The sequence below is a fragment of the Eleginops maclovinus genome, chromosome 16, assembly GCF_036324505.1.
Source record: "Eleginops maclovinus isolate JMC-PN-2008 ecotype Puerto Natales chromosome 16, JC_Emac_rtc_rv5, whole genome shotgun sequence".
Lineage (NCBI taxonomy): Eukaryota > Metazoa > Chordata > Actinopteri > Perciformes > Eleginopidae > Eleginops > Eleginops maclovinus.
This window is the reverse complement of record NC_086364.1, coordinates 7,553,945-7,580,305: the sequence shown is the minus strand read 5'-3', so window position 1 is coordinate 7,580,305 and position 26,361 is coordinate 7,553,945. Positions and strand designations below refer to the sequence as shown.

Sequence of the window (26,361 nt, the reverse complement as noted above, 5' to 3'; positions counted from 1 at the left end):
AAACTTGTTTAAAGGAGGACTGAGACATTTCTTCCCTTGGACGCTGTTTTAATTGTATTCTGCTTCAAGTTTCTCGGACACTTCAGCAGCCTATGAAAAGGAATAATGCGATTTACGCGCAGTTGATGCCTCAGCGAAGCCACCCCTATCCTCATTTGCCAGTCTGTCTGACTTTAGAACCTATAGTATTGCAACCAGTATTGCCAGACCGCACACCAAGAGAGGAGGAAGACTCCGATGGAAAATCATGCAGCACTTTGAACCCATGGAGACATGGCACATAGGTTCCTCTCATCTACGAACAGATTCAGCGCCAGATTCGCCTTCATATTCACTGTGTCTTTATCCTGCACATATTTATGCTACAGTATTCTTTTTTGTCGCAGCACAGTCATGACAAACCGGGGTTACGAGGGGAGAAGATGCCCACCAAGCAAAAACGCAGGAGGGAAGAAACTTCTTGGGAGATTAGACAATTGCGCTTCGCTGGAAGTCAGGTCCGCTTTGGATGAGTCCGCTGCCCCGCGAGGATACAGTGATCTGCATGACATTAGTAAAGCCCCTGCCTCGTCTGGAAGTCACTTGGCTGACATGAAGTTGAGAAACATGAGTGTTGCGCAAAAATATGGGAATAAGAAGCTGCCTAATGCGTTAATAGTCGGTGTAAAGAAAGGAGGTACCAGGGCGGTGCTGGAGTTCATCCGGATACATCCAGATGTGCGCGCACTGGGAACTGAGCCGCACTTTTTCGACAGAAACTATGACAGAGGGCTGGACTGGTACAGGTGAGGAACACGTGAAACAAACTTATTTTCTCATGTTTCAGAGACAGATGCCCATGTCTTTGTATATTTTCTGCATAAATGCTCTGATTTCAGCAGTCACCCGAATCAAAGCAGTCTCTCCTCTGCTCTGCTGGGCAGGGGGTCTCTTGGGATATGTGAGATCCAGACACTGCCATGTCCAAATTTATAAACAATTTGTTTTCTTGAAGCCCATCTGAAAGTTCAAAGCACTTGCTAGATATAAAGTTGGTATGAAAATGTTATGTCTATTATACAATTTAAAGGGGCACGTTCGCTGTAACTGTATTCACACAAAGGCTATTTTGGGGGCTGTCACACATACTAACATGCTAACTAAACCAATGCAGCATGCCACCACTAAGATCACAAGTTACTTTTAAGTCTGTTTGATTTTTTTCTCAGAGCCGCAGTGTAACTGTAGCTGTGAGTGGAGCTCCATGGTGCTGAACAGACAGCTCCATGAGGCTGATGTAGGATCAGTTCACACAAACTGACACAGCCAACAGCACACTTTACACCAGCAGCCTCCAGGTCAGCAGCACACTTCAAACATGCTGCACCAAGGCACACAATGTTCTTGGTAAAGGCATAGGAACTCAGAAGGTGGACCAAGCCCAGAGCATCAACCCGAACACTCACACTTTCTTTAAAATTCTTAGATGGCCTCTGTTGATTATAAGCCACCGACAAGATTTTGTATTTTCTATTTCTTAAACTGATAAATAAAGCAGAGTTCAATTATCGTCTTCACAAAAACTGTTATGATCAAGTAACTAGAGGGGAAAAAAGTTTGCACTTGAGTCTGCAAATGTCCTCGAAAATGCTTGATGGTTCATTGTTGCATTATGTCAGAAAATGTACTTAAATAACAAAACATTTGGTGCTGTTTGTTAAAATACGGTATATTTTTTATATATAAGAGGCGAAGGAGAACTAAAGGTGTGTCTCTTAACCAGTTAACTTTTTGCACCTACAATGTTGTGAACAAACACACATACAACCTATCTGTATCTAAAATGAATACACCAGTTTGATTTGAGTTGTTTTTATTAGTCAGGTTGTTTTATTCTTAAGTCCAATAATATTGATTTAGTAGTGTAGTCAATTAAAGGGCTTTCTTCATGCTGAATGATTTATTTTCAGTACATTTCTTTGAACATTTCTGGTTAATACAAGCTTGAAAATGGATGCTTTTGCAAAACTCTTTGTGGAGAAACCCAGTTTTAACAGATCTTATACATAAATCAACTAATAAGTTAGTTGATGGAATTGTGTAGAGATCACAGGAGATTTTTTATAGTGAAGGAAAATAAAAGGTAATGTTGGATTTGTTCATTATTTCCAATGTATGACTTACACATAGAAAAATACAAAAGATTGAAAATAGAAAATTCAATAAAACTGCAGTGATTTCAGTATGGAAGAAGTGTACTGCTCCAGTGCTGAAAAGGATTCAGTAAGTTGTATCTTCAAACTAATAAAAGAAAAGGCTTCAAAAGGATGCATAAATGTAAGACACAAAAACAATCGCCTGGTCCAAAACCAAAACCGTCATCAATAATTGAGATGTTCATTAAGGTCTCCTTCTTATTTCACTTAGTTTGTCATGCTTGTTACTTGGTAATATATCTTACACAGTTGTATTTGTATTTACAGGAAACAGCTTTTCAAACACTAAAGTAAAACTTCCTCAGGGTCTTCTTTATGGACAGTTAGTCTTTATTATTTTGTGTATTACACAAATTAAATTCATTTGGAAGAATTTGCAAAAAAAACGGTGTTGCTCTTTGTAACACTTAACAGAATGAGCTTGAAGGCTTGTTGAAAACCTCAGCAAACACCTCGACACATGAACAGCCCAGAGGATGCTTGTTTTTTGTTAAAGGAAGTGTTGATTATTGTACACTGGTACACACAATGTCAAAAGAAGACAAAGTGCAAAGTCTTGAGTTTTACAGATTTGAACAAAACATCTAGAAAGACCTGAAACAACTGTGGTGCATTTTTCTATCACTCCCACAGATCAGATCAGACACATCAGATATCCTCCTGCCCTAACCATTAGTATTTTCACTGCACCAGGAAACTTCCTCTACATTAATCTACCATCTTAATGCAGCCTAAATGATGCAATGGCAACAGTTCACTTCACCAGAGATCTGAGCTTTTCTATATGTCACTTAAAAATCAAGTAAGGTAATTCAATGTCCCATGGCAAGATGATGCCACAATTATAAAAAAGGAACATTGCATGTTTGTGACGAGCTGACAGTTGCTTTAAGAATAGAATGAACAAAAAAAGCTAGTTTAATTCAGGCCTAGTCAGCTGTTTTTCAACATGACTGACATTTTCATTTGACCAGCCTTCAGTGATTTTCCGTCACAATGTACGATGGCCTGTAATTTACAGATATGTTTATATAAATAAATCAGTTATCTTTCAAGAACAGAATGTGCTATTATTTTGGGGGAAAGCAATTTTTATCCATGCACTTTTGGACTTCCTCACCAGGAACCTCTGAATTCAACACCTCCTGTAAGGAAATGGCACCTTTGTGTAACACACATATCCTATAAATGAGAAATTATGTGTAGCTCCGATTAAAACATAGAAACCTGGAAATAGAAACTCCTGCACTGTTATGGAAAGAAGGACGTCTCATATACAAATGATGTCGTATCAGATAAAACAATGTACCCAGTTAATGTTAATAAAACTTGAAATATTACAATCATGTAAGATGTTTGAAAAAATTCTAAATACTGAGAATTGTTGTCTTACTGTTTATTTTACATTATGTAATTAGTCAAAACATATTACGTGAAGTGAAATGCCTGGACAATGTTGAAACGAAATGTAACAAAACAAACATACATGATCCAGATTACATATGGATCCCATGACTTTCCTAATACACCACTGACAGGCCTCTTTTTACATTTCAGTTCATAACATGATTTCTCTAGACACTTGATCTTGGCTTACAGTCAAATGTAGAAATGGATACTCTCATAGCATACTAACAAGCTAGAAATTAGCGTCTTATGTCCTGATTCTACAGATATGAACTGCTAACCATAAGGTTCCTTGTTGTCCTTGACGATGTAATCTTTCAACTCATTTGACAATGTTAATGAGTCATAATGAGCATCATAGCCTTGCATACCCACCTTGATGAATGAATGTGGTAATTAATCAATCACTGAAATTGCCATTGATTCATTTCTGGTTCATTTGACTAATTCATTTGGATGTGGAAGTTAATTATTGACCTTGGGCTCCATATATTTGATGCAAGGCCCACTAAGTAGCTTTCTCCAAACTGCGACACCCTCTCATAGTCTTTATTATCGAATGTGTTACAAGATATCAACATCTTCATCGTCATATAAGAGTTACACAACTTTTTAAAGATAAACGCTTCATTTTTGACACATTTCATAACACTTTTTTCTTTTAATTATTCTTATTGTAACTTGCTGAACAGACGGAAACATACATGTGACACCAAATTAACTCTCGTCAGTTTGAGCGTGGTGGCCACTTGTTCTGCACAGTCTGTCCTGTTACGTTAAGCGTGTGACGGATCATTTAGCCTCCCAGGAAAAATGGTGCAGTGTTCATTACTGTGCCCCCTGAACAGAACACACACATGGGCCTCATTTATTTTATATGTGAATCTATTCGCACACCCATACAGGACCTGATAACACATACATTTCGCCGGCACAAATATACTCCCCATTTTTCCATCCTCCACATATAAGATAGATCAAACAAAAACACGTCGCTATACACCATCAAGACTTAAAAGGGCATCTCGGCTCTATTGATTTCACAGGAGTCAGAAGCACTTCCAGTAGATTCTCTGAGAAGGGTTGAAATTGTATGAGAGGCTGCAGCAACAAATATTCTCCAGGTCCACATTAATTGGCTCGGGGAGGCAGAGGCTCGGAACAGTATCTTCTGAAAGGTTGATGAGGACAGAAAGTTTGATGGTTCTCATTTAACACAGAAAAGTGCACATAATACAGCGAGGGATTGTGAGGCGTATTTTGCATTATTAATGAGCTGTCCTTATTCCAGTGCAAATCAGAGACATGTCGTTGTTAACATTAATTAAAAAACAACTCTTTCTGAGATGTTTCCCCGATGAAGCCTGAAGCGCAGAGACCTGGTGCTTTTATTCTTTTTAATAAAATAATTTAGAGCAGAATGTGAACATGAGTACATTATGAAACATTCACATGGTAAAGCAATTAAAAAAACAATACAGCCAATCCTTCAAATTTGATAGTGCAGAGAGTCTAGCATTTTAATAAACTGTGTAATAAAACAGACAAAAAATTGGTTGGTCCATCACTGAAATATCTCAACAACTATTAGATGGATTTGCTTGAAATTGACATTCATGGTGCCCAGAGGATGTATCATAACAACTTAAGCGATGACCTGACTCATATATTGCCGTAAATGTGTTGGACACATTCATGCTCGGCTAAAGATGAATAGCAATAGCTTTGTTCATCCCTGAGAAGCTAACCCTAACCCTAACCATTCTTATTGCCATCAATCATTATCATTTCTCCACTACTTCAGTTTATGACTCAATGAACTAATGACATCCCTTTATCTAAACCCAGGGTTAGCTAATTATTATTATACCTCAGATTATACCTCAGTGGCATATAAAAAAAGCGTGGAATGACTTGATGAACATAACATTTTGTGTACTGTATGACCAGGCTTGGAGAGTTACAGATTACATGTAACTGGATTAAATAATCAGGATACAAAATCAAATATTTGTTTTTTTAAAATGGGGATTCATTGTAGGATTATAATGGTACAGAAAAACAAAAAAGAGTATAATGTGTTTTTTGTAAAAGGAGCAGATTCTATTTCTACTTTATGCGTTGTACTGTTCTGTAGGCTAATACTTTAAGTGTGAATCTATATGTATCTATACTGTCTGAATTTGCTTTATGGCTTTCACTTTCTTTGGTTCATTTGTTCTTTTGCGTAACATGGTTGTGTGTGTGAGCTTAACTACTGAGACTGAGCATTTTGTGTAAGCTTAGATTTTATCTTCGCTTTTTTAAACTGTAGTACAGTATGTGTTCTCTAGGTAACTCGTATATGTAATGCAATATATATTTTTAATTGCCTTACCAACCATGTATAAGTAGCCTGAACCACACACAGGACTCAGGATGCAATCCACAGCGGAACTTAAAGTTGTGGGATTTGTAAATTCATCCTCCACCTTGCTCCATTTAACTCCTTTTCAGCACAAAAACGCAAACATTTTTCTATCAGGCATCAGTAGTCCCCACAACAAACAATACTATCAAACTAACTAGCATTCTGGAGACATTGTGCTTCTGGAAATATCCAGCAGTCAGCATTGTTGAGCTCACCTAAGCTCATCCTCAGAGAATGTCAGCTTGTTAACTTTCCCCTCCTGGCGAACCCAGATGGTCCCCAATGACCAGGGATAAAATCCTGTCTGAGCTATTCCTCCTGTGTCTCCCGTACTCTGTCTCCTTTTGTACTTTCCCACCCTCTCTCTCAGGAGAAAATGACTGAAGGTGTGTGGATTGTCCTCTCTGCATTTATAAATATCCTCGACATTGCTACAGGCTACGGTGCAAACCCACAAATAAGTTATAAAAGCTCCAGTGTTGACGCAAATTAAGAATTATTGTCAGTAAAATTGCCATTTATGTCAGTCAAGATGCTGCTGTAAACGTGCACAAATAGGTGATAAATGTAGCTGATTAAAGGTGCCCTTTGTGGTGATTTGTATTGGATTTTCCATTTCCTGTCAAGTGTCATATACGTTTTTGTGCATATACATGGTCTTCAAAGGCTAAACCCACTTCCATCACTGCGTAACACTTGTGCTTCTATTGGTTAGCCCTCCAACATATTGCACTTGATAGGTTAAGTGGCGGGACATCTCTAAGCAGTTGACCAATCACAACAGAGCCGGGCGGCTAACCAATCAGAGCAGACTGGACTCTGGTTGCAGACAGATTGTGAAAAGGTTTTACAGCACAGGCAGTATGAGAAAAGTAAAGACCTTTTTGAACATTAAAGCAGGGAAACATGTCACATTAGAGGCACAAAATACACATATGAAACCTGAAATTAGCCCCTTTAAGACATTTACAAAGTCACAATGTTTATATCATGAAGGTGATTTAATGTCTATTATACGATCAGTAAAAATAGTATTAGCTGCACTGTCAATTGTTTTAAATCAGGACCTCAGCAGCTGTAAATTCATCCAATGTCTACAAAATAAGCAAAAAGTGCAGTAATACTCATTTCATAATGTGAAGTTTAAGAATTCAAAGAATTTCTCATTTTCATTTCAGTGTCCGTGAATACCTTTTCTGTGCAACATGTTAATGTGACAGCTCGTTGCTCTGCTCGATTCAACGTGTTATTGTTCGAGGAGAGAGCAAGTGTCAGTCATTTCCCTCTGCAGACCAACCCATGAATAAATGTTATTTAGAGGAAAACAACAGCCTGGTGTTGAAATGACAGCGATGAAATAGGTTTTGGTTTAAGGTCAAAGAAATTATGCAATTTATTTTCCAGAATTGCAGGACAGTATTGTCCCACTATGAATATGTTTTGATTCTTTTATGTGGCTAAGGCCAATAATTCTCAGCTGCAAGACATCTGGCTCGTTCCGTTTGATATTTTCAAACAGTTAGTCTACTATTTAATTAGAAAAATAGGTGCTTGATTCCCAGAGTGCTGAATTGTTATTCACCTCTGTTTCTCAAAGCTGAATTGGCCTGCAGGACTGTCGTATTTGTCTGGGCCGCTCTTTGTTAACTCTTAATAGACTTTCTAGGCGGCAGGCCTCTGTAGCCGGTGATTAATGATCAGATGTCATCACAGCTGTAATCTAAGTGAGTGATACTTTAATAATGGAGCAGCCTCTCCAGTGGAGACCGGATCTATGCCATATCAAGAAAAGAGGAAGATGCCATTTTTAGAAAGTGCAGTTGCACACACATTATGAGAATCACGCAGCATAGGAACATTTTCTCTGCACAGTCTACCTGAGTAATACAAACTGTTAATGGCTTTGGAAGGCAGGGAGGCAACTGTGTGTGTGTGTGTGTGTGTGTGTGTGTGTGTGTGTGTGTGTGTGTGTGTGTGTGTGTGTGTGTGTGTGTGTGTGTGTGTGTGTGTGTGTGTGTGTGTGTGTGTGTGTGTGTGTGTGTGTGCGTGTGTGTGTGTGTGTGTGTGTGTGTGCGTGCGTGCGTGTTGGTGTGTGGTATTGCCTTTTCAGGACATTTCAGGACAAATGGTTTGTATGAAAATGAAATGCAATTTCCCAGAGTCAGAAGAGTTGCAGACAGCTACTTGAAACCTTCCATTCATCACGTGTAAAAATGACATGGAATCATGGGAGGAAAAAAATCTGATGTTTTTATTGCGGAAACTTTGGCAATACAAGAACCAAATACTCAAAAGCTCTAATTGAAAATATATAAAGGAATTTTTAAGAAGGAATTATCCTGGAGCTGCTATGACAGGCTCTGGGGACGTTTTTACTTACAAGAAAATGCTTAATTGTTTTGTCCAATTTTGCATGGAATTCTGTGTTTTGGGGATTTAGTTGTCCTTGTGTTACACGTAATTGCACTTGAAAGGCTTAGTTCAGATTGATTGGATAATACTTGACTTAACAATTCCTCTGATAAAAGTTTGAATCAATTCTTCTAGAAAATTGAGTTTATTTACTCAAGCTTTTTGTGTTTGACCAAACACCACGACCACCATCGCTCCGCATTCTGCTTAACGTGATAACACACTAGCACATGGAGCCCAGGAGACCTTTTCTTTTAATTTGTTGTTAAATTACTCCAGAGGGCCAAACAAACAGCTATGTAATGGACAGTTTCATTTGGGTCTCTCCATGGTCAGCCTGTGAGCTTGCATATTATTCACTATGCTAGGTTCATTATTCATCGTGGTAATGACAATAATTTGTTGCTGGGGAGGAGCAAAGCCATTCTCTAAAGCTCTGCAGAAACACTTCACATTGTGATTAATGGTTCCTAAGTTAAATCACAATCAGATCAATGTTTGGCTAAATTCCTCAAAATAATTTAACTATGTAAAATTGATGTTTGCAATTTTTACATTTTGAATGTGAATTTACAAAGGTGTAAGTATGGAACTTGCATTTTGCCTGGTGCGTGACACTTTAGTATTTATTCTGCAAACATTTACTGAGAACTTGTCCTGAAGTGACAATGTGCAACATTCTGTTTTAAGTTCAAACCACAGTGAATGACAGTAATACATTCTGAGTTCATTGATCGTTCACAAGGAGATGATTCAAAGCTGACCTTTACTTTTTCTGATGGTCTGCATCTCTGATGAAGCGCTGTTGCTCTTTGGAGGTTATAGTTGTTCAACAATGCATCCTTTTCTGGAGCCGAACAGTCAACCGTCTTCACCCTATGAAACAAAATCATGCACATCATGAAGGTCATGCAGCAATTTGCAGCCTTTTTTATTCATATGCATGCAGTGTCAAATACAGGTAGGGGGATCTTCAACGTCTACAGTTATACAACAGCTCTGTACTAAATAGCTTTTATCGTTCTATATCTGTTTGGATTGTGAGTCAGTTAGGATTTGATTGTTCTCTATGGTTATTGTTTTTATTCCAGTGTTATATTGGAAAGAAGTTGTTCATGTTTTGCTGTTTGATCTGGCAGCTATTGGGTGTAACAAAGGCCTGTTTACCAGTCTATTATAACCTATGGTGGCCGATAACACTTCCATTAGGAGAAACGCACCACACTTTCAAAAACGATGCAAATATAATAACTGATGCCAAAACACATGCAAATTAAGAAACATCTTCTCCAACTTGACAACACATGTGCAGGGTTTACTTTAAGTTCTGCATAAACGAAACACTGCAAACACAAAATTCTGCGTATAAAAAAAACACTCCTATGAGAAGGTAAGAGCTGGGCCTCTGGGTGGAGACTGTGGCTGTGATAGGACCATTGTTTGTGATTCTCTGTTAAGGAATATCATACAAGGATACAAGCGGCCGAAATGGGATTTCTCCGCAGGGTGGCTGGCATCTCCTTAGGGATAAGGTCAGAAGTTCAGTCATTCGGGAGGGACTCGGAGTAGAACCGCTGCTCCTTCGCGTTGAAAGGAACCAGTTGAGGTGGATCGGGCACCTAGTGAGGATGCCACCTGGGCGCCTCCCTAGGGAGGTGTTCCAGGCACGTCCAGATGGGAAGAGACCGAGGGGTAGACCTAGGACCAGGTGGAGGGATTATATATCTTCGCTGGCCTGGGAGCGCCTTGGAATCCCCCAGTCAGAGCTGGTTGATCTGGCCAGGGAAAGGAAAGTTTGGGGCTCTCTGCTGGAGCTGTTACCTCCGCGACCCTGACGGAAAAGCGGGAGAAGATGGATGGATGGATGGATGGATGTTAAGGAATATTTTGCTTAGGTGGTTAACCTTTGACACAGTTCACCATTTTCTCCTTCCTCTGTCTCTTTTCCCATGGCATAGGTCTTTCGGCCTTGGGGTTGCTGCAATCTCCCTTAGTGAGGGGCAGCTTGGGTGCTTTGTTGTTGTTGTCAGTTTCTGACCGAGCACAAGCTGACATGAGATAGTTATTGTTCAGGCACATCTAGAAGCCCTTCTTATCTGGAACGTAGGTGCTAGTTACATTTAGGATCCATATTTGTTTAGTCTCGCTGATGAGGAATGTTAATAATAGACTCTCAACTGGTAAAAACCTCGAACCTCAGAAGAGATCTTCAGAATTGGTCGGGCAACCGCTGTGTCAACTCGTGGCTGCAGCACATGTCTTGTTAATTCTCCGGCCGTTAACTTCATAATAAACCTTCAGCCTTCAAAGTTCCAGCTCTCCCGTGTCTCTCTGAGTTTCGTCTCCATTGCTTCCGAAGTTTCCATCCCATTCTAGTAATGGACTGCTCATAGATGTTTTGAAGAAAATCTATGTTTTTTAACCCTCATAGCAGTTTTCACCAGACGAGCACTCGTTCATTTCAGCTGCATAGTTAGGAAATGATTTGTGCTTTACCAAAAAACTCTGATACATACTAGATACACTAGATATTGCACGATGATGAACTTGTTTATACTCATCTAAAGAAACTGAACAGAGATGCAGTCCAGGCGGGTGGTTTCAAACTGAAATGTGCCTAAGGACTGTATACCCTATTCTTTGATGATCTTTTCTCCACATCTCTGTGAAGTGCTAGGGCAGACCCTTGGTTTAAATGTTTCATCTTGAATGGTTCAGCTCATACAAAATACTACCATGTTAACTATGTAGAACACAAATTAATGACTAAGCCTTTGTGTGTAATAGAGCAAAATACAGATATTAACTAGCAAAAGGGAATGCATCATTACTGCTATTAATCACAAATAAACCAATTGTGGATTAATTGCTTTAGGTAGGAAAACTGTATTAAGTGTTCTCCCAGAGGAAGGTGTACTGCATGAGATTGTTGTATCTGGGTATAACCCGTATATGGTGTTCGGGTCTGGGGGACCCATTTTCATTTATTATCAAGCAAAAAACGATACAATTAATTATTGTTTTCAAACTCAGACTTAATGGCCTTGGCTCTTTTACTACGGAGAACATATATCAGAACACATTTTCAATGACCACACGTTGTACACCCCCCCCCTAAACATTTACATTACATACAGGATGTCGAAATTGTAGTGTTGTCCTGTGGACCTCACTCTATCCTCCTGTGTGTGTGTGTGTGTGTGTGTGTGTGTGTGTGTGTGTGTGTGTGTGTGTGTGTGTGTGTGTGTGTGTGTGTGTGTGTGTGTGTGTGTGTGTGTGTGTGTGTGTGTGTGTGTGTGTGTGTGCTGTTCCCGCACAAGGTTGCATCATTGTTGTAGAATTCAAGTATGACACTAATCTGTTCTCACATTCCCGCACATTTTACCTTCTCTCATGTTCTATCCCAGTCTGAAATTGGAGGACAGGACACAATAAATATAGCTTTGCCAGTGTGGTTCCTTATCACAACTGATCAAGATGGCCAGAACATTCAATGCTTAGATGGCCTTGCAATGGATTTTGGAAGAAATATAAGATTTTGATGATGATGTAGAGGAAGAGGTTACATAATTTGAGGATCATAGTACTGAAAATGTTGAGTCCGACTTTGGAGAAGAGGATGAGATTTAGCATCAGCCAGTTCCAAAACGACCTACACCCGACATACAGAACCACCATCTGCAGTAAGTGTGTAATGTTGTTGCAATACTGTACATGTCTGGCACGCGAAGTATGTGGACCCAAGATGGACAGAAAAACACAAATACATGCATCAAGTGCAATGCACATATGCAACCCATACACAGTAAGAACTCCGCCCATAGTCTGGTATGAAAAAGCAATGTGTTCAATGGGACTGATGTGTTGTCTTGACTGACTGGTGGCTGTGTGTGGTCAGCTTGTGCTGTGTAAACTGTCGTGAATGGGTTGAATTTCAGATGAAATTCAAATCAATGAAAAATCAATTGTTATGTAAAACCTTGCTTCATTTGATAAATTGGTTGCATTATTCCACTTATATCTTGATTATAATGTATTTTCTTTTTTGATTATATGTTATGAAAAAACCAACAGAAAATGAGTTGCACTTTAATTCATTAATGTGTTCTAACAAAGATAATGGGAATATTAACCATATATGCAGTTTATATTGCTTGTAATTGGGATAAAGTACACATCTGTTAAATATTTTAACATAAAATAGTTTGATTGTGTTGAATTAAAAGCCCCAAAATGCAGCGGGTCCACCTGAGTACCAAAAATATGCACATCACACAAGGTTTTATGGCGAGTCCTTGGTTATTGAAATACAGACATCTATGTTTACGTCTTATTCCTCCATAATGATGTAGCAGCGTCCAGAGGGTAAGTTAAGTGTGGACTCCAGACCTCCTGCCTGCACCACAAGAACAGAGATAAATTGTTCAGCGAGATAGCCAACAGGCTCTTTGAGGGTCACTACAATATGCAGACTATAGCTTTCAGCACAGCACAGCTCATTAATGAGTGGCAATGACTGCAATGCTTTCCACTGTTGACCCTAACTACCTGTAGATAAAAACCGCTGAAGGATGCTCATTTTTTTTCTCTTTACTTGGTTATTAAGCTAATATAAAACATTCCATTAAACAGGATTCAAAAAAGGTAACTGTATTCCCTTACTGTTGCATTTTTTTAAATAGAGGATTACTAGCAGTATTATGTGTTTGACGTAAAAGGAGCAGATTTAATTTCTTCTTCGTAAGCTGAACTGTTCTTAAGGCTCATACTTTAAGTGTGAATCTATACAGCTACTGTATGTATTAAACCAAAACGGAGAAATTTCAGTCTGCTCAGATGTCCTACTTGCTTTTTTAAATTGTACAATATATGCTGCCTGAATATACTTAATGAAAGGCAGGTTTAACCATAAAAAAGACTTCTGAGCAGAGGACACATATATGAATTATCTTGGTTTATTTTTTTTAAGGTTATATTGTTCTATATTGTTACATATTACACCAAAGTAAAAAAACAAACATCTTATTGCTATTTATTTTCTCACTTTTTAGTTAATTTTATATCGTGATACTTAGATTAGGTTTCTGTTTACATTATTCTGTAATTGTAACAGAATACATTTTTAGAGTAACCAACCCAAATTCAATATAGATGCATCTAATAAGTCTGTTTAACTTGAGTGTTTGCTTTTTTTCTGTTTTCATTAAGGGCAATACTCCCTCACACATTTTCATATACTGTAAAGTCTCTCTTCTGTGAAATCAAATCAAAATCAAAAGCTTCACAATAAGAGGAACACAATGTGTATACCAATTAGTGCCTGGATGCCAAAAGGTGGTTTTCCTTTATTAAGGTCTACAGTAACACACTGTAAACATGCAGAGAATTGTATAGCAGTTGAAGTAATACTGAATCCAGAACAAATGTATACAGAAAGGACCAACACGAATTATGCATTTAAAGCATGAAACGCAATCATGAAGCATCCAGAACAAATCAGCTTTCAAACACGAACAGGTCTCATTTACAGTATCGAGCAGATCTTCAACACCTGGGTTCATTTCCTCTGAGTGATTAAAATGTCACAGCCGAGCCCGTAATGCATCCTGACTTAAAGTTTCACCAAGAATTGGAAAAAAACTGTAAATTACCCCGAAGAAGTTAGTGTAGACTCTGAGTGAGAAGGTGGTAATCAATCAGAGCACTTCACTCAAATGTCAGTTAATCAAGGTATGTGTGTGTGTGTGTGTGTGTGTGTGTGTGTGTGTGTGTGTGTGTGTGTGTGTGTGTGTGTGTGTGTGTGTGTGTGTGTGTGTGTGTGTGTGTGTGTGTGTGTGTGTGTGTGTGTGTGTTTCCCAAAGCAAAAGCAAAGGAAGATATATTTCATATATTTAAGTGTATTTTAGTTTAACTTTTTGCTGCTGATACATGCAGGCTGAGTGAGTCAGACATATCGGTGAGCAGTTTCATTGGTATTACAATCATGTAGATTTTCTAACTGGAAATAATCATTACCAAGCAAGGACAGAACAGCTCTTAGTGAAAGGACTCACCGCCATAAAGATCCTCAGTTTTATCTTTTACTCTCAGATGCTGTGTGCAGTGCAGAATTTCTCGGGGGCATGTTGAAAAAAATGATGGTTGGTTCAGAATCCTGCCTCAGGGATCACATGTTTCCCTTCTGGGTGGATTCCTGCTATCTTTATAAGGAACAGATAGAGTGCCGCTGCCTGGTGTGTTTGAAAATAATTTAAAAAATAATCAATCTATTTTTGTCACTTGCATATCACAAATGGCCATTAAAGGTTAACATACCACCATTTAATTCATTTGTAGCTAAGCTGAATCATGATCATTTTGAGAAAACCAGATAATTTAATTGATCCTCAACTACATATTTGTAGTTCAAACCAATGGTTGCAGACAGGTGCCCCCCACTGTTCCTTATTAGCATCCCTTCAAGGCAGGCGACTTGGTAATTATTGATCCACGGTGCTCCCACTGACATGAAAGCATCCTTTACTGTACAAATAGCCCCGAAAAATAAAGACTAACATACTTTGATCATTGGGTTGTACTTTGTTCTTCTTGGCTGCAGTCACGGCCAGTTATACGATCCTTTTAAATGGAAAACCAAAAACTGAGCTCAGATTAAAAGCCGTAGATATCAGTTAAATGAGCTACATGGCGAGATTTGACTCCGATGTAGCTCAGCAAGAATGCATTCGCTATATTTCTGTGTTTATTTAACAATGTGTTATCAAATAATGAAGGAAAGATTTTTTTTGTTTTTATTTCAGTGCAACTTCTCTTATGAGAAGATACTCAAAGAGGGCCCTATTATGCTTATTTTGCGGTATTTGTATTTAGTGCCTCTTTTGTGACATGTTTCCATGCTTTAATGTTCAATAGACTCTTTATTTGTCCCATACTGCCCGTGCTGCAGCACCTCTTTTTCCAGCAGTATACCTTTCCGTCTCAGTTCCGGCTTTGCCACTTGTCTTGCATTTGTGACTGCCCTCAAAGTGTTTCCCTGCACATTGCTGTTGTCAGTGTAATACAGTATGAGCCATGGATGTATAGAGTAGAACTTCAATGCTTTTTTCAGATGTAACCATATCCATTGCTATAAAAGTTGCTTAATTTCTGCATGCGTTAGCTTCCTCATGCTTTTGTTTTCAAGCTCATTAGAGAATGTGCATGACTTTCCAGCCAAGTCAGAGCAATCCAGACTCCCACAGTTTGAACCGTCTGACTTTGAGTTAGCTTCCCAATCTCATAAACATGATACAGCTATTACATTATATGGCTCTTTTTAGAGTTTCAAAATGTTATTGAAAAGATTGGAACTAATTCTGAATGTAAAAATGATCTAAATGAATTCACTATTTGACAGCTGCTCCTCTTCTAATATGTATTGGGAAAACGTGGTCTTATCCAGATAGGAACATGTTTTTAATATCCAATGAAAAAGGGGACCTAGATGTGAATGACTGTGATGATTTGTGTAAGTTTAAATGACTTTCAAGTCTGTCCTAACACTTTAAAGTAAAATAAACCCTTCTTTACATTTTGATGATAATTGATCCCAGTGGTGCCGCTGTCTTCCAAACTTCACTCAGCCATTTGCTTTTTCAACACCCTTATTTTCATCTTGTCTGGATCACTCCCGTCAATGCTGTGTAACTTCAGCGTGACATGCAATTTACACGCCGCTTAGACTCACAGCTGTTCAAATCAATAAGTCACTGTTTAGGACATGTTATAACTTCCTTTGACAGACGGGCTTAGTAAGTTTTATATTCTGCAACGGATCAAAAACAACTGGTGTCAGGGATACATTTCAGTGTGAAATCCTCCAGTTAATTCATGTTAGGGTGTAAACATGATCTTCATCAGGAGGCATCTGTATTCATACTATTTTAAGCAAAACCTTCTAAAACCTTTCACTGTCTGTGTTCACATTGTCAGCCCAGTCTTGCGATATGTCCTCTCATCTACACAATCTTCATCTACGAAGATAATAAAAAGGCATGGAATTGACAACCCTTATAATAAAGTCAGTTTCCACAACACAATATTCTGCAGCGCCTGGAAAATGTCTGTATTTTTTAGTGTGTAGCAAAGCTGTTTGCTCGAAAAGGTGCTGTTCTCATGAAAGATTAATAGTTGCCTGGTGGCCCAGAGGCACCCGAGCCAACAACTCAAGATTCATAAATAAAACTAAATGGATCAATATTTCCAGGACTTTCGAGGTAACCTATTGCTACCCTTACCTTGTGAGGGAAAGCTTTGAGAAAGGTTATGTTTTAATCAAAGCCTTCCCCCAGAAATGTTAAAGAAAGTGTGGTATTTAATCATCAGAACGATGTGGTTCCTGAAATCCAGAAACCGGTTGCTGTAAAATAGAGGAATCAGGAGCTACATCTCAGTTTAATAAACAGTTTAATCATGCTATTTTGTAATTATTCTCACCTCACTGCAGGGTTATTGTGCTGATGCTACAGCACAGTTATTTTTCTGCTTGCACGATTACAGGGAGCCAAGCGTGGATGAATTGCGGCCGAGACATTTACTCTCTGAACAGCCAACATCAGATGCTCTTTACTCAAATTTTATTGAACTGCAGTGACAAAGCAGAATGACATATTATACTGGGGAAGGAAAACTCACATGACAAGAAGAAACATTGGCGGGTAGTTTGCACAGCCATTATCTTGGCAGCAGGATGATGATAATTATGATGCATGCTTTGGTAGTACAAGCTGTGTTGTAACCAATGAATGCCCAACAAATCATTAATATTGTTTTTATTTGGGATACAGTTATTTCAAATTATGTTTAAGCTGGAAGTTAGCTCTACAGTTTGCGATAAAAAGTATATGATGTATTATAAAGCTGTGTTTGTAGTACTACAATTTCTACAGATTTTATATTACTTGTTACAAAGTGTATATTGTATTTCCAGTTGCAGAGGGTATCTTTGGACATTTATGAATGTAGTTCTGAGGTACTTTAACAACGTGCTTCCTCTACTGTTGCTTTATACTTCTACTGACTCCAGTGCACTTCTTTGGCAATTCTTTTTTGTCCACAATTTGAATTGAACAGCAAGCTGCGGTGGCCAACAGGTGCACACACGTTACAACGACCCAAAACACTTCCATTTGGAGAAAAGTGTTGCAGTTTCCTATGCAAAATTTAAAAAATACAAATGTGCCAAAATACATGAAAATAAAAATAAAACATCTTTACAAACCTGACAACAAATGCACGTTTGCATCAGTAGGCCACCATAGATATTTTTAACAGTAACTGCAAATTAAAACTAACAATGTTCTCCACCTTAATCCTCAAACTGCTGATGTTGTTATCAGTAACCATTACTTCCAAAATAGAAGTAACATGGCAATCCGCAGCATTACAACAACTGTTACTTTTAATCGTTTTTACATTTGACTGAACATTCTTTTGCAGAACTTTTGCAAATAAATGTGTTTTTTTTAATGCAGCAATACAGTATAAATAACAGTAATTATACATTTAATTGTGTAAGTTATCTTAATATTGTTTAACCACATCTGAAATCTGCCTTCTAAAGAGATATTGGCAGATGAGACATACATAACTTAATGGTAATTCTAGGATTGTTTTTTATCTTGGTATATGCAATATACATTGGGATTAATGTTGGCATCCCTCTGACTTCTACTTGTCTTTATCAACTGTCATCCCTCCAGCAGAAAAGCCATGTTGAAATGCTCCTGGATAGGAAATAACATCTGCTGACTCATCCATGTGTGTTTTATTCTTTTCTTGTCTCCCAAGGGGATTAATGCCACGAACGCTAGACAGCCAGATCACATTAGAGAAGACACCCAGCTACTTTGTCACCAGAGAGGCTCCCAGACGTATCTGCAGCATGTCCCACGAGACCAAGCTGATTGTTGTGGTGCGTAACCCAGTCACAAGAGCCATCTCTGACTACACACAGACTCTTTCCAAGAAGCCCGACATCCCCACGTTTGAGGAGCTGGCCTTTAAGAACAAAAGTGAGGGCCTCGTCGACTCTTCCTGGAACGCCATTCGGATCGGGATGTACATCCTGCACCTGGAGAACTGGCTGCAGTACTTTCGCCTGTCGCAGATGCACTTTGTGAGCGGGGAGCGGCTGATCACGGATCCAGCAGGGGAAATGGGTCGTGTTCAGGACTTCTTAGGGCTGAAACGAATAATCACGGACAAGCACTTTTACTTTAACCGAACCAAAGGCTTTCCCTGTCTCAAGAAACCGGAGAGCAGCAGCCAGCCGCGCTGCCTCGGCAAATCCAAGGGCAGGACTCATGTACAGATCGAACAGGAGGTCATAGAGCAGCTGCAGGAGTTTTATAGGCCATTTAATATCAAATTCTTTGAAACCGTGGGGCAAGACTTCAAGTGGGATTGAGGCTGCCATACAAAAACAAGGCTGTTTTTATGGCCTGTGAAAAGAAATATAAATGAGGGTATCTCCAGAAATATGTTTAAATTAAAAGTTTATTGAGATATATATTCATTGACAAAATCAACTTAAAAGAATATATCAATCATAAGAGTTTTAGGTTGGGTCATTATGATAACAAGTGCCATATAAATATATATATATCTATATATATATATACAAAAAATAAGTTTCTTTAACACATACGTGAAAAACATGGAGTCATTAACCAGCAACCATCACAATGACATTGCTTAAATATTCATTCTGATCAAAATGAACCATCGGCTTGAATGTTAAATTGAGTTTTTAACAGGAATTTGCAGCAAAATGTCAAATGAATATTAAAATCTGCCTGTCAATTATTCAGCAGTGAAGTTTATCTCTGTATTGTTGACAAAAGTTCATAGGCAACATTGACACTGAATAACTGTACTGTAAAAAAATATATATATTAAAACAGATGCTATAACAACGATAAAGGTTTATTGAACCTCAGCTCTTTTTGTGTCAGTACTTTTGTTGTGATCATCAAAATAAAATGCAGAAGTCTATAATCAAGTACGATTTCAGATATGTTCTTGCTTACACATGGATAGCAGTTAGCATTAGCGGTTTCTTCTTATTGTGTCTAGTGTTTGTATCATTAGTGTATGTGCTGATCAGTTCTATGTTTATCTAAATAGTTTAGCTACAAGCACACGTGTCAAAGCTAACGCTGTGACATGCAGGCAGTTCTTCGCTAACTTGATAAAATACAAAACTAATCGATATCAAAGCTTTAAAGCCCAGTTCACACAGGACTATATATCAAACACACGTCATGGGTTTATGTTATGACATCCACTCACATTTCCTGACCACATTTTTAAGAACGTATCAGTAGAGAAGTTTGTATTGAGCCTGTTGAAAGATAAAATGTTCCTTACCAGCTGCTGATATGCGTGTCACTGATCTCATTAACTTCCAGGATTTCTTCTTTTGATGGATTTGATCGTGCTCTTTCTAAATGTGTCTCCATGCTTGGCAGCTAGATTAACCTCCTGAATTAGCACCCCAAAACCAATCACAGTTGTCATTAATAATTTACACAAAACCTCAACAATTCTCATCAGAAAAGAGGGAGAAAAGTGCTCCAAACTTGTAATAGAAATACATTAAATAAATAGTGAGTAATTATTAGTAAATGTGTGCTGGATCTGATTGTTGCGATGATTGGCAATAAATGCACAGTGGAGTTGTTTTTCTACAGACTACAGATGTCTGATCAGTACAGGCTTAAGAACACGGAAGACCTCTGCAATTATTTTAAATGAAGTCTCCAGGTTACCATTCCCGTGTGAAAACAGCTTTAGATTTAACTTTGAGCTGACCTTCCAACCCTGCGAAGCTGCAAGGGCTGGCATGTTGTTTCTAAGTTTAACAATCAATTAAAGAGCCTAATTGGTCAGAGATGTTGCATTCTCCTTATATGAAGTCTATGTATTTGTTGCAAGAAAATAACTGGACTTTGCTTAAACAAAAAAGTCTTAATCTGGGCATTTATTTAAAAAAATGATCCATAGAATTAGGGGAAATCTTAATGACTGAATGCTTCATATGGTATCTAAAAGTAAGCACCTCTATCTGTATGTTCCTTGATTCTTTAATTATTAAGAATCTCCACACTGCACTAACTGAAACAGCCAAGTTAATTGCTATTGTAATGATGAAACAGTATTTAAGGTGGCCGGCAGGTGCAAACGTGTTAAAACAACCCAAAACATTTTGAGAAACATGCTGCAGTTTCAAAAATTATGCTACTATAAAAACACTAATGTGCTGAAACATACAAACGAAGAAAACTTTTTTCATTACATTACATTACCTACAACTCATGCGCAGCATTTAGAAAACATTCAAGAAATCGGCAGTGTTTTGTAAAAGCTCTGCAAATACAAAATGCTGCAAATAAACACAACATAATCTGTTTGGGTCTAACCTTAACCCTAACCCTGACGTCCAGGGATTATAAAGTAGGCCAACTGTCACTGGAAACGTACCTAAAACGTACGTTTTATTGGCTTGTTTTAAAAATGTTCGATATTATTGCTGATCTGCTGTGAGCTACAGTAACTAGCTAAACTAGCTCACCTTGTCTTTTCAAATATGCAGACTTATATAATATTAACAGTTGGCTAACATTATCCCCAGACGTTAACAAGCGCTCCGATCCCAGCTGTGTGCATCACTTTGTAGTGTGCCCTTTTCCGTTGTGTTTTGAGCTTCTTCTGCATTTTTTTATTTACAGCTTTTTGTATTTGTAGCATTTTTTGTGTTTGTGCTGCGTATGTTTCTTTAAGTTGCATGTGTTGTCAAGTTGGTGAAGATCTTTCCTATTTTGCATGTGTTTTGACACGTGTTTTTATTTGTGCATTGTTTCTGGAGCTGCAGCACGTTTCTCCAAATGGAAGTGTTTTAGGCCGTTGCAGCCCATTTGCAGCTGTCGGCCACCGTTATTCTAAGTATGAAAAAATTGTGTGACTTCTTCTCTAGGTGTCTTACTTTCATTGTGTAATCCCCCGCTGCCGGGCTGTGAATTGAGCAGCCATATCTAGTCTCACTTAGACTAATGTGACAATGTGACCTTCCTTATTAAGAAAATTAGATATTCCCTTGCATTCCAACTGTTCTCTTCCTCTACATGTCCGTAAGCCAACAGCAGTATTTAAACTGTCCTTGTGAATTTCTCCATACATTTTTGATTAGCCTGCCATTGCATTCTGCAGTTTCCTGCTACTTAGTGAGCCATCAGCAGACACCACAGTTTAAGCTCAACTTTATCTCAGCTCAGTTAATTATAACTTTTCCCAAAGAATGCTCTGGGCTTGATGGCATGGCACTGAAAAAAAACCTCCCACATGGCTGCTACCGTATGATACCCAATGAATACTTTGATGTGTTATCAGTCCTGCGCGTATGGAATATAAGGTGAATCTTTTGGGGAATATTCATGGGTGCAAGACATGTTGCAGAGAGGAACTTGGTATAGGTCTGTGAATCTTTTCCCTGAAATGCTTGTGATTATTATTTTTTTATACTTTCTTGCAGCATTGAATGCATCCTACACCTACAAGGTCACACACAGTCTCGGCAATGAAAACACATTGACTGTGTATGATGTATTAACTGCTCATTAAGAAAGGACAAAAGTTTGCTCAGGGTAACTAAAAGTTGTCCGACCATTCCAACCTTCAAAGTAAATATCAAAGATGCTGATGTAAATGTCATGAACTTTGCGGACTGTGAGGTAAAATACACCTCTGCCACTCATCAGAAACAACACAAAATAAAAATCAATTACCTTGTGAAACACTGCTTTTCTCTCCTATTAAATGAAAAGAAATAATGAGGCAGCATTAAAATATGTGTTTTTCCTCAAGAACTCTGTCTTTTATAACTCCTGCCTTGAAAACCAATTGAGATTCTACTGAGGCTCCAACCCTGAAACTTCATACATTTCACAAGTTTGTGTCGGTAATCTCTATATTGCGGAGACGACATCTAATATAAAAACTGCTCTGAATGTCCCAGAAAGCATAGAAACTATGGGCTAATATTGCAGCACAAAAATGTTTTCACTACAGGCAGAGAAAAAGGCTGTGAATATCTTACAATATTTATTGGCTTCTTGTACATAATGTAGCACATATTTGTCTATTGATGTCAGCTGAAATATACAGATGTAATTCAAGCTGGAATCATCTCTTACAAGACTTCTTCCTTTTGGCAGAGAGTAAAAAGTATTTATATGGAGATATCTCCTTGGCCCCTGCTATGAGCCAAAGCTATGGATGATAATGAGGATGTTCCTTTTCTGCAATGGACAATGAGAAGAACCGACTTTCCTTAAGATGATTTGAAACGTGGCAGCCAGAAACCCCTCCAAAGAAAATCTCATTAAGCTAACCTCTAACTGTATCAATGCACCTTTAGAATATGTCATCATTCCCCAAGGTATTCCAAGGAACATGTTCTATCTATCGCCCTGTATCATACTTCAAAATGTTCCTCTAAATTAAAAGATGTACCCAAAAAATTGGGTTTACTTCCTCTGCAGGTGCATGTATTTTCTCAGGATGTGGAACGCTGTTTCATGCTTCATGTAATACAATGGACGAGTTAAATTTACGTCTAAAAGATTGAGTTAAAGGAGACATGCATTCTCTGCTAAAACAAAGCCACACATGTACAACTATCGGTATATCGCAATATGAAAAGCTTTCTCCTCAGCTCGTTTCCTGTGGTCTGTTGAACATGCGCTGCTTGCCTTACCTTCAGAAAGGTCAAGTGCAGAACAGGTCTTCAGGCATACACTCAACTAATTAAGCAGTAGCGGTGGAAGATGCGTACCAGCTACTGGGATACCGCAGCGGTCGGTAGCCACCCTCCAGGATAATGAACATATTGTTTTGCATGCAAAATACTAAAAGGGCTCCACACAATGCAGGAAAGAAAGCAGAGGCCAAATTAAAACGGAACGAATGAAAAAGTCTGTTTAGTATTCCTGTTTGCAAACAAATCATTTACAATAGTGTTGAGAGAATTAACTCAACTGCAAGTTGATTATGTAAGCATGGGGGGGGGCTGGCACGGTATTGTGCCATAGATTCCAGACAAGAAGTACTCCATTCCAAACAGGGTAAAGTTTACTTTTTACGCTTCGTTTCTCATTTCGGATTAAACAAACATGATACAAATAGGTGTTAGGAATACAAATGAAGTCAAGAAACACTAAAGAAAATTAGACAAAAGAAATAGTAAATGAAGAATATATTAAAATTAAGTTTCAGCAAAGTAGGAATAAACCAAAATGTAATAAAAAAATTGCAGTACAGAAATTAATCAAACCAAGACACAGGGAGAGTTTTTAATTAAGATTGCAAATAATAAGTTGCTGAAGAACTTTACACCACTTTAGATTATCAGGAAGTGTGTTAGGAAGTACCGAATATTAAAGAGAGAGATCATTTTAGGTCAGTTTGAATTTTGAAAAAGTCAGCATCTACTGCATGATTAAAAGGGAATAACCTTAATCCAGTGTTTATTAATCCTGAATAAAGTCTTGGGGGATATGCGGCTGAAATGTTCCACTGTGTTACATTTCAGGTAACAACAGAATCGTAATCTATTGTCATAGACGGACTCCTCGTCATTTTGGCATCTTTAAAAGACAATGTGATATGGGAGGCCATGGTTCTCAGCAGGAAACCGATGGATTGTCCACTCCAGGTAGGGAATGAAGCCTTACCCCAAGTGAAGGAGTTCAAGTATCTCGGGGTCTTGTTCTCGAGTGAGGGAATAATGGAGCGTGAGATGGGCCGGAGAATCGGAGCAGCGGGAGCGGTACTGCAGTCGCTTTACCGCACCGTTGTGACGAAAAGAGAGCTGAGCCAGAAGGCAAAACTCTCTGTCTACCGGGCCATCTTCGTTCCTACCCTCACCTATGGTCATGAAGGATGGGTCATGACCGAAAGAACGAGATCGCGGATACAAGCGGCCGAAATGGGATTTCTCCGCAGGGTGGCTGGCATCTCCCTTAGGGATAAGGTGAGAAGTTCAGTCATCCGGGAGGGACTCGGAGTAGAACCGCTGCTCCTTCGCGTTGAAAGGAGCCAGTTGAGGTGGTTCGGGCACCTAGTGAGGATGCCACCTGGGCGCCTCCCTAGGGAGGTGTTCCAGGCACGTCCAGCTGGGAAGAGACCGAGGGGTAGACCTAGGACCAGGTGGAGGGATTATATCTCTTCACTGGCCTGGGAGCGCCTTGGAATCCCCCAGTCAGAGCTGGTTGATGTGGCCAGGGAAAGGAAAGTTTGGGGCTCTCTGCTGGAGCTGTTACCTCCGCGACCCTGACGGAAAAGCGGGAGAAGATGGATGGATGGATGGATGGTGATATGGGAGGAGATAGCTGAAAAATATGTATTAATGCACCTCTAAAACATCAGTCTGCCAGCCTCATCTTCTTGACAAATCCCCAATCTCAAGTCTCGATGCTAAGCTAAGTTAGCCAGTGGCTTGCTGTAGCTTCAAATTTACTGAACAGCCACAAGAGCATAGTATCAATCTTCATATATCACTCTCTGCAACAACAACATAAAGGCCTTTCTTCTTGAAATGATTCAAGTAGCTCTGTGTTAGCGTTAGCCGCACAGTAAAATACCTTTTGTTTGTGATCTGTAATGTATGCCAATAGATGTTTTTTTTGTTCTCAACTTCCAATGCTGTAGTATGAAACGTCCAAGAATGTTACACATCTATAAAAATAAAGGCTTTTTTGTTCTAACATAAAATTTGAAGACAATTGTTAAATAAACCGATATATAGGCTGCAGAGATCTTCAGTTTTGGAGGACTGCACACGGCCCGCTGCCGTCCATTTAAATGTGGAATCACAGAGGAGTCAATTCAGTGTACCGGACTGCCCAGGGGTCCCCCATAGGAAAAAGAAGGGGTCTGCGTTGATAACAGACATCCTCTCCAGGAAGCCTGATAAATGCAATCAGTCTGAGTCTGTAACTCAGATAATTAAGTCCTTATTCAACTGAGCGAATGTGCCCAACGGCATGTTCAGGAGAGCAGGACACATTAAGGAGCTCTGCCAAATGACCGCCACTTGCCCAAACTTTCATTACTTCCGTCCCTCTGCCAAATCCCAGAGCCCGGCGGGCGGATCCTAAAGCAGCTCACGCACAGGGACCGTGAAAGTTTTAAAGGTGGTGAAAATAAATAGCTAATACTACTAATAGGGGAACAAATGAAAAGTTAAGTAATCTGTGGCCTTTACCAAGAGTCACTGAGCTGACAGGCACACCTTCTACATATGTGTGTATTTCTTGTTTATAGCTATTTTATTTTAGTTTTTTTACCACTTCAGGTACATGAGCCATCATGGACATGATAAGATAAATGCATACATACAGTATTTAAACCAAAATCTATTTGCTACTGCTGTGCATTATAGGACACATACTTCTGTTTGGCTTTTTGATCGATACCGCCATTTGTGTTGCTTTTTCAGTTGTAATTATTAACGTGAGGTTGAGATTTATGAAGGCATCCCTAATGAAATAGAGCCATAAAGCTGTCAGCATTGTTTTCAGGGGTGAGTAAAATGCCATCAGTGCCGTAAACATGGATGGAGAACGTGCTCGGTTGATATAATGCCTCATTGACCCTTAATGTGTAGGCAGTCTGGAAAAAAAATGTCGAATCATTCTTGAAAATAGCTCTGTGTAATTGTGGAACTAATGGCCTTACTTGGGAGAAACAGGAGACAATGATCAGAGGAAAATGCAAAACCAGTGAGATTGCATCTGCCTGCAGAGAATATATACTCAGAGGGAAATTATCATAGATTGTGGTGGAGCTCTTTGCAATCAATTTGGCTCTGGTTTAGTGTAATGTGACTTATCAAAGCAT

General features: G+C 38.9%; 1 protein-coding gene across 1 annotated transcript; it reads left to right on the top strand.

The window, feature by feature from the left end:
• Window positions 1–230: 230 nt before the first annotated feature.
• hs3st2 (heparan sulfate (glucosamine) 3-O-sulfotransferase 2) lies at window positions 231–19,301 on the top strand. Its single transcript, XM_063904359.1, has 2 exons — window positions 231–785; window positions 18,253–19,301. The coding sequence occupies exons 1-2, from the start codon at window positions 274–276 to the stop codon at window positions 18,869–18,871; spliced, it is 1,131 nt and encodes a 376-aa protein (XP_063760429.1). The 5' UTR covers window positions 231–273; the 3' UTR covers window positions 18,872–19,301.
• The last annotated feature ends 7,060 nt before the right edge of the window (window positions 19,302–26,361 follow it).

What these genes read in the sequence shown, in the direction of transcription:
- hs3st2 (XM_063904359.1), top strand. Translation starts at nt 274, where the DNA reads ATGGCACATAGGTTCCTCTCATCTACGAACAGATTCAGCGCCAGATTC. An exon ending in AGAGGGCTGGACTGGTACAG is followed by an intron (nt 786 to 18,252) that starts GTGAGGAACACG and finishes TTGTCTCCCAAG; the next exon opens with GGGATTAATGCCACGAACGC.